Source organism: Rattus rattus, chromosome 7 (assembly GCF_011064425.1).
Source record: "Rattus rattus isolate New Zealand chromosome 7, Rrattus_CSIRO_v1, whole genome shotgun sequence".
NCBI classification, from domain to species: Eukaryota; Metazoa; Chordata; class Mammalia; order Rodentia; family Muridae; genus Rattus; species Rattus rattus.
The window spans coordinates 8,303,185-8,316,375 of record NC_046160.1 but is presented as its reverse complement, the minus strand read 5'-3'; the positions used below and the strand labels follow the sequence as shown (position 1 = coordinate 8,316,375).

The 13,191-nt window shown below is 45.7% G+C and overlaps 1 protein-coding gene across 1 annotated transcript in view; it reads left to right on the top strand.

Annotated features, from left to right (window-relative positions):
* The window catches only part of Plekhh2 (pleckstrin homology, MyTH4 and FERM domain containing H2), a 104,611-nt gene that overhangs the window by 79,431 nt on the left and 11,989 nt on the right, over window positions 1–13,191 (top strand). Inside the window, 5 exon segments of the mRNA XM_032908753.1 lie at window positions 121–218; window positions 1,919–2,096; window positions 2,906–3,061; window positions 4,472–4,569; window positions 10,230–10,371. Of these exon segments, the coding sequence (XP_032764644.1) occupies window positions 121–218; window positions 1,919–2,096; window positions 2,906–3,061; window positions 4,472–4,569; window positions 10,230–10,371 (672 nt within the window).

Genomic DNA, 13,191 nt, shown 5'->3' with positions numbered 1-13,191 from the left:
CTGTGAGAATGAGGAGAGCTGTTCACAGCTCATCCCCTCCCACCCTCTGCCAGGCACATGGCTCCGATGTGTCCATGTAGCTGGCACGGTCTCTAACGAACGATCCTTCTCCTCACACAGGGCTGGCAGCTCTTGGCACTCTGCGTTGGACTCTTCCTTCCCCACCACCCTTTCCTGTGGCTCCTCCAGCTCCATCTGCAGAGGAATGCGGATTCCAGGTGTGCAGAACACGGCCCAGCTGAACTAGTTCTCTGGCCTTGAAAGTCTATGAAAAGCAGAAGTATTTAATAACCTGCCAGGCATAGCCTCCAAAGAATGCGCCAAGCAAATATTGGGACAGGAAGCCTTTTGCTATCATTTTTTGCAGAGCCTGGGAAACGTCCCCTTTGTTATGCTAAATGTCTTATGCATGACTACTAGGACAGCTTGAAGATCTGACAAAGAACATTCTTAAGAGAAGAGATTGTGTACATTGCAAGTGTAGATGTCTCGAATCCCTGGGTAAAGCAGCTGGTTGCTTTCTGAGTTTCCCCTTTTCACCAGTTTATCCCAATTGGATTTTTCTTTTGTGTGTGTGTGTGTGTGTGTGTGTGTGTGTGTGTGTGTGTGTGTGTGTGTGTGTGTAAGTCTTCCCTCTTGGTCTTTTGTTTTGAAATTGTATTCAAATTGCTTCTGTTTTTGTTTTGTTCGTGTTGGTATTATTGTGTTATTCTCTTAAAAAGATATTCAAGGGCTGGAGAGATGGCTCAGCGGTTAAGAGCACTGACTGCTCTCCCAGAGGTCCTGAGTTCAATTCCCAGCAACCACATGGTGGCTCACAACCATCTGTAATGAGATCTGATGCCCTCTTCTGGTGTGTCTGCAGACAGCAACCGTGTATTCATATAAATAATAAATAAATAAATCTTTTTAGAAAAAAAAGATATTCAAGTTCCATTATCAGCATGATCTTTTTAGCCCAGGGGCCAAGGCAGTTGGCTAAGCTTTTCCAGGTTAATCTTGTCATCTCAGAGAGACTTATGGAGGTGATTTTGTTTGCTCAGTCGGTGGTGCTGGGGATCAAACCCAGGGCCATGTTGAATGCTGTGTGAGCGCTCTACCAACTGAAGTTCACCCCAGCCCGAGAGGTTCCGGGTTCGTGTAAGAACAGACCTGGTGAACAGTACAAGCAAACACAGACAAGGAGGATACCCCTTAGTCCATAATACATTCTAGAGAAGCTGTGACCAAGGTCATGGACTATCGTGACTGAGCTGAGCTGCTGAGCTGCTGGCTAATGGTGGCACCATTGAGTCTGTCCCTTAAGAGCACTTGAGTGTAAGTGTATTTAGAAATGCCATTTCCTAGGAACAAAATAAAACTCATGTTTAATTTTATGCTGAATATAAATAAGGGCAGATAAAACCTTGATCCCACTTTTCCACTCATGTCCTTGAATGTCTTTGCTCCGTGTACCGTTAATAGGGTGTGAGTTTTTGCATGAAGGCATTTTTCTTAACTTGTTCATTAGTGAAACAATCTTCATGCTCTTCAAAAGAGATTGCTCGAACAGCAGGGGGTGGGACTTAGAGGGAGAGTGCTTGCCTGCTGTGCCTGAGGCCTGGGGTCAATGTGGAGAACTCTGCCCTGCAGTTTTGCTATGACATATTATTCTTTATGCATTATCTTTCAATTTGTTAGCACAGTGACTATATATTACCGTATAATTACTGGTGATTTAAAAATTCAGCGTATGAGTATAGCAGTGCAGAAAGATTGAGGAAAAACCTTCATGAGGATGTCAGAGTCTGTTGCAAAAATTAAAAGAAACTGGACTCCAGTAACCATTAACAGTTCGATATTACTATGAAAGCTGTATATATTAGAGCGTCTTAATTAGATCTATTCTTAGATTTTTATCCTAAGTTCTGTCTTACAGAACGGAATTTGGGAAATATGCCATTTACTGCCAGCGATGTGTGGAAAGAACACTGCAAAACGGAGACCGAGAGGCCAGACCTTCCAGGATGGAGATCCTCTCCACCCTTCTTCGAAACCCCTACCATCATTCTCGGCCCTTCAGCATTCCCGTGCACTTCATGAACGGGATCTACCAGGTGAGTGCACCTTCAAAGAGACCCGGTCTCTGAAACAGAGAATGGCTCGAGAAACAAATCCGTGTGATACAAACCGGAGACTGCTTTGGTGAAGTTTCCCCCATCTGTGGGCCTGCAGCTTAGTGAACTGGTCACTGACAAGGCATAGGCCAGTTTCTCCTCTTAGGGTCTTCAGATCTCAGGAATTACCTGGTAGCACTTCCGAGGCTCTCCCAGTCCTCTGGTCCAGATGTTCATTTGTTACGTTTACATGTTACAAAGTTAGCAACTACTCGGCCTACCCATAAACCTTCATCCTGAGTTCAATCCCTAGACCACACAGTTACAAGTTGTTCTCTTACAGCCACACAACTTGGCATGTCATATGCCAGATACACACACACACACACACACACACACACACACACACACACACCAAATAAAAAATGAAATGGTTTTATATATAAAGAATAAACATTAAATACACAAAGGTGCTCACTGATTTAAATGAATGTACTTTCCGTCATCTACTTGCTGACTGAATATTGTACTGTATTAGCTTACTTCCGATGGGAAAGCTTGATTAATGTCCCTACACTGTATTTGGAGCTGTCAAATTCAGCTTTGAATTTCTCTCTGTCTATTGGCTGAAGTGAAACTTCTGAACTCTTAGAGCAAGCTGACTACCTTTTCTCCAGCAGAGCGCTGGACGAAAAGTTAAAAGCGGCCACAGAGCACACTACCATTGGTCACGCATCGCGCGGGCCCTGCTTCCCCCAGGCCCGTCGGTGGGTATGGTTTTCATTAAGAGTCTCGCTCCCTCTGGCTAGGTAGTTGGGTTCGACGCGTCCACCACGGTGGAAGAATTTTTGAACACTTTGAACCAGGACACAGGAATGAGGAAGCCAGCGCAGTCCGGGTTCGCACTGTTCACGGACGACCCTTCTGGCAGAGACCTGGAACACTGTCTTCAGGGGAATATCAAGGTGAGACTCAGTCCTGCAAGGGAGCCACACTGAGCAGACAGTGAAAGACTCGCTAGTCTGTGCACGGTTAGCACAGGAATTTTCCAGAAATGTATCACACATTTTTAAAATGATCAGCACATTTTTAAAAAATTGCCAAGCTTTGGCAAAGCTGTAGAATTCTTTGATTTTTTTTTTCTTTTTTGGGAGGTTGGGGCATAGAATTCTTAAGATGCCACCTGTGCATAAAACTCTGCATTAACAGAAGAAAAGGAGCTATAATGGTTATGATAATCTCCGTATTAGAATGGCGAGCCAGCAAGATGGCTCGTGGGTGAAGGTGTTTGTGCCCAAACCTGGCAAACCCTGAGGTGGATCCCTGGAACTCACATGGTGGAAGGAGAGAACTGGCTCCCACAAGATGCCCTTTGACCTCCGTGCATGTATATACATACAAATACAAAAAGATGAAGATGCGGGAGGCCCCTCCCTCTTCATCACTATTTCACAGTGGGTTTCAGTATCCTGAGGGCTAAGTGGGATCCTGGGGGTCAGGGGGTGGGGGGAAGACACAGACAGGACAGGACAGGACAGGACAGGACAAGTCAGGACAGGACAGGGGGTATTGGCCATGACACCGATAAGGCTTCTGCTTACAGGGATCTTCAGTTTGCTTAGAAAAGAACAGATTTATATTATGATAATCTTACCACAAATTGACAGTGGCAAGTGCTTTAAGAGGTTTGTGACCCTTTGCTTAGAGGGGGATTTCAGTGTTGGGCCTATGGGAAGATCTGAACTGCAGTCGGGTAGGAAAATAAATAGATACTTTAAACATCCTTTTTAGCTCCTGGTATAAAACAAAGCCCACAAGGTTTTCATGGACTGATGGCACCAGTTAGAAATATGGAATTACTCAACCAAGGGACCTCAGAGACATTGGCCTTTATTTCCCAACTGAGGAGACAGAGGGAGAAAGGTCTTCCCTGCTCTGAGCAGGCAGCCCCAAGTGGCAAGCACTCTTATCTCAGACTTCTTTGGGGTACCTTGTTGTTCCAATCTTGATAAATTCACAAAGTGGAAAAATTGCTTCTTCAGAGACCAAATCATGGAAGAAAAAAAAAAAAAAAAAAAAAGCCTGGAATCTCTTTGTTTCCAGCCCCATGCAGTACTGCCTTAAGATTCCTTTCTGGGTAAAAATGCGTGGCCACAGTCCAAAGTTAATGTGTGTCCAACTCTAAAGCAGACCAAAGAAACAATGTATAATTAAGTCCTAAACTCAGAGCTCTTCGAAGCTAAAACTAAAAACAGTGGAGCGAGTGTGGTTGGTTTGTACTAACGGGAAGTTTTCGGCCCCACAGGTGCGCTAGTCTTTTCAAAGTGTTGCTTTTTAAAATTCCTGTGGCTCTCAGATTTCTATTTCCTTTCTAGATCTGCGATATCATTTCTAAATGGGAGCAGGCATCCAAAGAACTGCAGCCCGGGAAGTGTGAGGGCAGCAGGACTGTCCGTCTGACTTACAAAAACAGGTGTGCAATGTGGGGTTTGAGCGCCAGAGCTGAGCCTGAGGCTGTGGCCGGACCACAGGCCCTCGGGCTGGTCTCCTCCTCACTGGCCTTGAAGGCATAATATTCACATGTGTGCTTACTTTTCTATAAGGAATAGCTGTTCTGGGAGAAACTACCACATGAGATTTTGTTTCTAATTCTTGTTCTTTCCTAGTCTCTCTCTCTCTTCTCTGGGTTCTCTTTCCCCCACCCTCTCCCATTCACCCCTTTACCTGTAAGCTGGTCGCTTAGATAGATGCTCAAGGTAAGATGGTGTAAAGTGGTGTTAGGAACAGATAGAGCCAGTCTCTGACCTTTTGGGATTTCCTAGTTAGTAAGGATGATAGTGGCTAAGCATGGGTTCCCTCTAGTAACTCGATCACTGTGCATTGAGTAGAAAAAGCGGAGGACACAGAGTCGCGCCTAGGCTGGAGCCGTCTGCAGTGTTGATGCTAAGGGGCTGACAGTGGAAACTCTAAAAACTGTATCCAGAGGGGTGGTTAGCGTCCACGGAGGGAGGCTCACATCTGTGTCAAGAAAGCACGCGCCCTCTCAGCAGATGAAATTATAACACACTTGGGCATGTGGTCAGAAACCCCATTTTCTTTCTTTTTCCAACACTTTTCCTTAACCTTTTCTTGGCAGAAGATGGCACTGAACTGTCCGCCTTACATTAAAATGGACCTCCAAAAAAGATGTTTTTCTATTTTTTTTAATCTCATAGCTCATAAATTAATCTATAAAACATCAGGCCAAGAACCTGGTGGAATTACTGGCATAATGTTGAATTCTTTCAGAATTGCTTTTGGAAGATCTTCAGAGACTCGACATTGGAATGTAAAAAGTGAAGGCTTTATATAATATAGAAACAACTTTTCATCTGGTTCAGTATTTCTTTTTCTGATAATTTACCCTACAGAAAAAGCCACAAAAAAATGGACAGAATATTCCAGTGTGACCCAGAGTCTTCTTTCCATAATTTAAGAATAGCAAAAAATAATGAGGGCTTGAATATTCATCAATGAGAGAATGGTTGGATTAAGGTGATGAATCATATTTTAGATTGCACCACGCATACTCACCCTCCAAGGGCTCGAGACCTTCACTTGAGCAGACTTCTGTGACATGGCCAGTGCTGGCTGGCGTCTGTCGGAGCCTCTTCACGAAGCAGCTTGTGAGCAGCAGAGATGTTTGTTTGCTCATCTCTCACAGGGTCTAGCTCAGCCGCCCAGGGCTGACACCACACAGAGGGCTGCGCCCTCCTACAGCAATTAGCAATGAAGAAAAATGCCCCCGGTCATGCCCAGACCAGGTTTTCTCTCTGAGGTGTTTGACAACCAAGATTAGCCATCGCAATTGGCATCCATTCCTAGAGCTCAGCAGTATCCTTTGAATAAACGCATGAACGGCTTTTGTTGAGATCAAGCTAATGCCTGCCCTGAGTTACTCCATATTGTGTAAGATAGTTTCCCAGGATGTCCCTTGTCCATTTTGCAAGTAGCTATTGACTCTAGTTTGAGGGTGTAAGATGTTTGCACCCTTGAGTGGATCCTTGGACCTCATGCACCCAGCACCACCCACACAGCACAGGCTGATAAATGACTGCTTTCTGGGAATACGGAGTATACCCCTGGGAGTTTACTGAGGTGAATTGAGACTTTTGGGTATGTTAAAATCCTATCACGATAGTTCTACTGATGTTTCTATGGATGGCAGCCTTCATATAAGGCTGTTTAGGGACCGGCAAAAGCAGCAGGCTAGGTGACCGCTAAAGCCTCCTGAAGTCTGCATTTTAGCAGCATCCTGGATAATCCGTATACCCCTGAAGCCTGAGAAGGACCCATCTGAAGGTCCACATTTTGCCCTCTCCCCATCTGTTGATCGCTTTGTGGTTATGTTGAAATTCATTTTGACTTTGTTAGAACAAAATGGGAAGGTCACCATGTCTAAGACAGTTCCTAATAATTAATACCTTAGGATTGATTAGCACATTCCAATTCTGGTTATAAGGACCACAGCTGGAACAAAAATGAAATTTAGGTGAAATGGACAAAGGCGTTTGAAATACCTACAGATAAGAATAATGCCTTTAAAGCCTCACCACTAGAAAAGACCAAGACCGAGGCGGTAGCATGAGGAAGCCACATTGTTTAAACAACAGACAACTCCAATCAAGAGGATTGGTGCTTACACAGTCCGCAGAGCCCGGAGAGCCATGGCTATGAGAAAGAACGCTGCTTCTGAACATGGCCACGCTTGGGCAGGTTTATAAATAGCTTAGACAATGAACCCTAATTTCCAGTGACACAATCGAGAGGGAACTAGCTGTGATCTGTCCTGCCGCCAGGGATCTGATTCTTCCCCTGCCAACTTGCTTTGTAATGACTAAAATACTGATTTTTCCTTCGTCGTGGAATCTTAAGTTTATATTTAGCAAGTTATGGAATTTTAATTATTTGGACTCAGGGATCAAAGGTCTAATTAATTGCCTTTGAACATGCTCTCAGACACGATCACTTGGAAACTAGTATTTGAATTCTAACTTGCATGAAAAGGCTCTTACTTAATTTGCTTTCTTGCTGCGTGCTTGCAAAAGTCAAGGTGTGGTTTTTAACAAAGCAAATTGGCAAGGGTCCTTCCTGCAGGGAACACTCTTCTTTCTCCTCCTTGAAATCAAAGCTTATTTTTGGTAACTGTCGGTTGCTGTTTTCTGGAGGACAGTCCGACATTCCCCGTTCCACAGTGAGCTAACCTTTAGAGCACGCGCGTCCAGTGGCTCCTAAGGCGAAAGGGTCTTGAGAGACCATCTAGCTTGTCCTGTTTCACATTTTAAAGATCTCCGAGTCAAGGATTTTTCTTACTGATGGGATCTCAATGTGTAACCCAGGCTGGCCCTGACTCAGCGTGCGCATGTCTACTGAGTGCAGGGATTGCAGGTGTGCACCCCCATGGCTGGCCTTCCTGCTTCGACATGCAGGCTCCTCTTGACATGCAGGCTCCTCTTGACATGCAGACTCCTCTTGACATGCAGGCTCCTCTTGCTCACCTTTGCAATGCTTTCCTTGTTCTTCAGAGCTTTGCTTGGCTGTTGGAGCCCAGGCTGTTTCTCGTAGGAGTCTGAGCCTGCCCTTCCTACATGCTGCATTCTTGGACTGCTCATGTCTAACCTTCCTAAATGCTATGTTCCCGGACTGCGCATGTCTGCCCTCCTACGTGCTGCGTTCTCTGACTGCGCATGTCTGCCCTTCCTACATGCTGCGGTCCGGGACTATGCCTGTCTGGGATTGGTTTCCCTGCTTTGCTAAAGCATTTCACTTTTCTTTCCCCTGGGGACACTTGCGAGCATGCTGGAAACTGTAGAAAATGCACCTGTCCCTTTCTCCTTGTAGACGTAACACATTCCCATTGTAGTAAACTCCCGGTGATCACACTTTCCTTGTGAGTCATGGGAACAAATTGTGGAGTTTCCTACTTAGACTGAGGAAATGAGCCCAGTGTAAAGGCTTTGATTTTCCGTCTCTTGGTGTCACACCATTGTCCTGGTGACGTTTTGCACTTATTGCCTCTGTCTGTTGCCTGGCTACATCCTTCTGTCTGCTTAACTACCCTATGTGTTTTGTGGATGGAAACGGGGCCATGGATGATGTCTAGAAACAGCTATGATTGTCAGCCGGGCTTGGCAGGAAGATGATCAGAACTGGGTAGGATGACCCTTGCAGAGAATGCCCACCATGTTTCTCCAGATTGCAACCCTTCGCCCTCTCCTTCCCTGTTGTCCAGAGAAAGTTGCCATAACTAAGGGATATAACCTCTCCTGGAGTCACACACACACACACACACACACACACACACACACACACACACACACACACACACACACTTAACAACTACTCTACCAAGTGTCCCTTTCTCACCACTGTATTGTCACAGCAGCAGTCGGGCTTCTTAGGGTGTTGCTTAACTGCCCCATCACCGGGGCACGTCGAGCGCCCTAATAGTTGTGGCTTATTCAGAAACCAGAACCCCACAGCACAGCCAGCATCACACCAGGCAAACAAAAGCCAAGTCCTAAGCCAGGCATGGTGGAGCGTACTTGTCTTAGCTACTTAGAAGGGTGAGATAGGAGTGTCACTTGAGGCCACTCAAGATCAGATTCAGCAACAGAGTCCCCAACCGCCATCTCAAAACAAACAAAAGACTATGTCCTGCTTCCACAAGGACATAGTCTCTTTCTAAAGATGCTCATATGCATGTGACCAAACAAACAAAAAACAAAACCAAAAACTCAAAACAGACCTGAATATACAATATTATCTTTTAGACATAAGCCTCCCTTGACATTTGATGTTAATTAGAGTTGATGTTTTAATTAAAATCCTCATGTCCTATTTAGCATGTCCAAGATGTTAAAAAACGATTGTGTGTTGAAAGCTGGGTTTATTCAATTCGCTGGAATGAAGCACTTGTTGCATCCTGCTTTCCTTATAGGGATAAATTTGATGTCATTTGGCGTCCTATGCCCTTTGTAGGACTGGCTTAATTACTGTTCCATGCTGAAAGACACCATGACCAAGGCAGCTCTTATAAAAAGAAAACATTTAATTAGGGGCTGCTTTATAGTTTCAGAGGCTTAGTTCATTGTCATGATGGCAGGGGCATGGCTACAGGCGTTGTGTCAGGGAAGTAATTGAAAGCAACATCTTTATCCTCCAGAAGCAGTGAGGAGAGAGAAGGGGGGAACAAACCCATGCACCTCGGCCTGGCATACACTTTTGAAACTTCCAAGTCCACCCTCAGTGACACATGTCCTCCAATAAGACCCCACCTCCTCCAAATCCTTCTAATCCTTTCAAACAGTGCCACTCCCTGGTGACTAAGGATTCAGATGGATGCGCCTGTGGGGGCCATTTTTTACTATAAATAGAAGGGTTCTTCACTTCAAAGCAGTCTGCCCCGTGTGCTCCAGATGTCAGTGGTTCGCTTGTATCATGTAGTGGGATGGTAAAACTGTGTGGTGTATTGTCATTGTCTTCCGTGTGGTACAGCTCAGTGGGTGAGCATCCGCCTAGCTTGTGCCTGGTTCTGTTTCTGTCATAGATAAAAGGGGACAGTGAGGTCACACACACACACACACACACACACACACACACACATGCTTCCACACTTACTCACACATACGTATACATACACACACATTCACACTCACATATATACATACATACACACATGCACATATACACACATACCCTCAAATATACATGCATACACTCACACACATATACATACATACATGCACACACTCACACACATATATACTCACAAACATACGCACAATGCACACTCACACTTTCACACATGTATACTCATTCATACACACATATATACTCATACATATACACACATTCACACACTCACATACATATACATACACACATACACTCAAATACATATACATTTACACTCCTGCACAAATGTAGAATTTTTTTAATCAAAAAATTAAAGGGTTGGGGATTTAGCTCAGTGGTAGAGCGCTTGCCTAGGAAGTGCAAGGCCCTGGGTTCGGTCCCCAGCTCCGAAAAATAGAACCAAAAAAAAAAAAAAAAAATTAAAACACCATGAGACATTTTTCCTTTTTTTTCCAGACTATATTTCTCAATGCAAGCTCGCGGAGAGACTGACAGAGAGAAGCTGCTGCTGCTGTATCAGACAAATGAGCAAATCATAAATGGTCTTTTCCCTCTCAACAAGGATCTGGCGTTAGAAATGGCAGCGCTCTTGGCTCAGGTAACTTCCGTGTTGTCTAAAATAGCTCAAAGAAAGGGAACGGTGCTGGTTTCCTCAGTTAAAAGCAGTAAAACAGGATACCTTCGGCGAGCCTTAGAATTGATTTTCCTGTGATTAAGAAGACATTAGGAACTGCAGGCATAAGTACTACATTATTATTTGACCCCTAACAATGCACTGGCATAGAACGAGACACTGCGTTCCATAAAGGGAAACACATTTCCTGGTTCTTTTGAAAGTGTTGCCTGGGGCTTTGCAGTTAATGAAAGGACCCAAGGGACCTTTGGTGGCACCAAAGACGTTTTGTGCAGCTGTCAATCGGATGGGAGAGCGCTTGGATAAAGCCAGAGCACTTTCTTTTGTATATCTATCCTACCAATTAGGAGCAAGTTTGGACTTCTTTAACACATACACACAAATGAGTAATAGTGAATTAACCGAACAGAAAAGTGTTTTATTCTGAGTGTGGTGACTTGGGCACTTGGGAAACTGAAGTCATGCGTTGAAGGCCAGCCTGGTCTACCTTAGCAAGAGCCTATCCCAAAAGAAAAAGAAAGAAAACATTTGAAGGTAAACATGTATCCTGATACCTCGGCAGAGCCGTCAGGACTTTGTCCTTGTACTCACTCTGCCACCCATGGATGTCATCCCCATGGTCCTGGGGAGGGGGGCGTTAGGGTCCCAGGATATTCCAGGATGGCGGACTGAGATGGGCGTACCTTCCTAACTTAAACAGCCCTTTCCATTTAAGGCCCGGATTATAACTGGAACCCACGGTCTCGCCTGCCTATGCGGGAGGCCAGGAAGTAGTCCCTGCCAGCCCGCAATGTGCCTAGAGCATTAAAGTCTTCATCCTCAAGAAGAGGTTGTAAAATAAACACCGAGCCTGCCGAGGGGAGCATAGAAGCTTCCCCAGGAAGTGCCACGTGGACAGACGCTTGGCCCTATTCTGTCTAAGCTCCACCCCCATAGCTACCTGGGAACAGCCAGCTATGCTCCGCCCCACAGTTGCCTAGCAACAGCCGGCTGTGCCTGACACTATAAAAGGGGCTGCTTGCCCCCCTTCTCTTCCTTTTCCTCCCCTCTTACCCCCTCTTGCTCTTTGTTCTTCTCTATCCTGGCCTCCATACTCCCCTCCATGTGCCCATGTCCAGCCGCCTTTCTGTTCTTCTACTCTTCTCTCATTAAACCTGGAACCATGGTGTCTGGGTGTGCTCTGTCCCTGCACAGCCCTGATTTAAAACCTAACATTGGTACTGAAACCCGGGATGGAACCAGGAACCCTAAGCCGTGGGACTTAAAACCTAACACCGATTCTATAGACAATGGCATCTCACCCGGCAATCATCCAATACATCATTCATTCATTAGCTCATCCATGGGAGATGATTCCCATGTCTTCGCACTCCAGTTCATACCTGTCTAACGGCCATTGCAAACTCCTCCCCTTCGCTACATTCTGCGCCTTCATCATGTCCCCCCAGTCCTCCGGGGGGCTTCCACTCCAGCAATCCCCACCGCCTTTTCCTGTTCTCTCTCCCTTACCTCTTCTTTCCACTTTGACCTCATAGTTCTTCCTCTACTCACCCCTCTATTCGACCTCCATGGCTGTGGTTCAGACCTGCCTCACGTCCTTTGCTCCCCAACCACCGTGCATCCCTCCGATGTGGTCCCCCACAAAGTTACCCTTCACACAGGTGCTCGAGGGATTTCCCGAGTTATCCCCTGATGCCTAACAAGTGATCTGAAGTTGAGGGTGGTGATGACTGCCTGTAGCTGATCATCCTAGCTCTTGAGAGGCAAAGGCAGAAAGATTACAAGTTCAGGGAAAGCCTGGGCTACATGCATAGCAACCTGGGATACATACAGAGACCTTATCACAAAACAAAGGGAAACCGCAACAATAATTAAAAGCTCCAAAAAAATTCGAGGAGATATGCTAGAGGAATTTAGTCTCTGTGTTCTATGGCTTCAGCTAGCTTAGCCTGGGGACAGCTGTGCCACAAGGGTGAGGGCTGCAGTCACTGGCAAGTTCATTTATTTACATGTCTGCCTGCGATGCTGGCTCACAGCTGAGATTTCTGCAAGGACCATCCAGTCTACAGTGTTATACGCCATAAACACTACATGTATTCCCTTCGAGGAGCTGTTTGCGCTTTCCAACCAGGGTGGTGATCGAATGGCAAAAGCTATGCCCCAAAAGAGACATGAAGGGAACCCGTTCTTTTCCTCAGGCCTCAGACAGGAGGCTGGCACGATGACACTCCGTCTATGGCCAGTTGTTTACACTGTCTCTATGGCAAAGAGACAGAGCAAAGAAAGGTGTTCACACCTAAGGCCATTCTTGATCTGCCCTGGCAGCTGCCTCCACAGCCCCAGAACCCTTAACTATCCCTACCTAGAGCTTGGGTCGCTGCAAACTCCTGCACTTGTTCACGGCTTCTGCTCCCTGATACTGATACGATCTTTCTGACTTGCCTCAGATTCTGGAACGGCTCTGCCTCTGTTCTGTCACTTGCTAATTTCATCTTGCCTTTAGTTTCCCTTGTATCTATACTAGGGAACCTTTCTGAATCCTTCCGACTGGCTCCACTGGCCCTCTGGGGAATTTCTGCAATGTGTCACACGTGTGTGTCCTGACGATGGTGGCTCATAATGACTTGTGGTTCTGCTTTCCATCAGTGACTGGGGCCTCCCCAAGGGCCACCACTGTGCCTGACCCTCCCACTTAGCAGTCTTTCCCAGGAGCAGTTTTCCCCACTGTTCTCAGAAGAATGGACACTTAGTAACTGAGTTACTTTTAGAGTATTTTTAAATCGT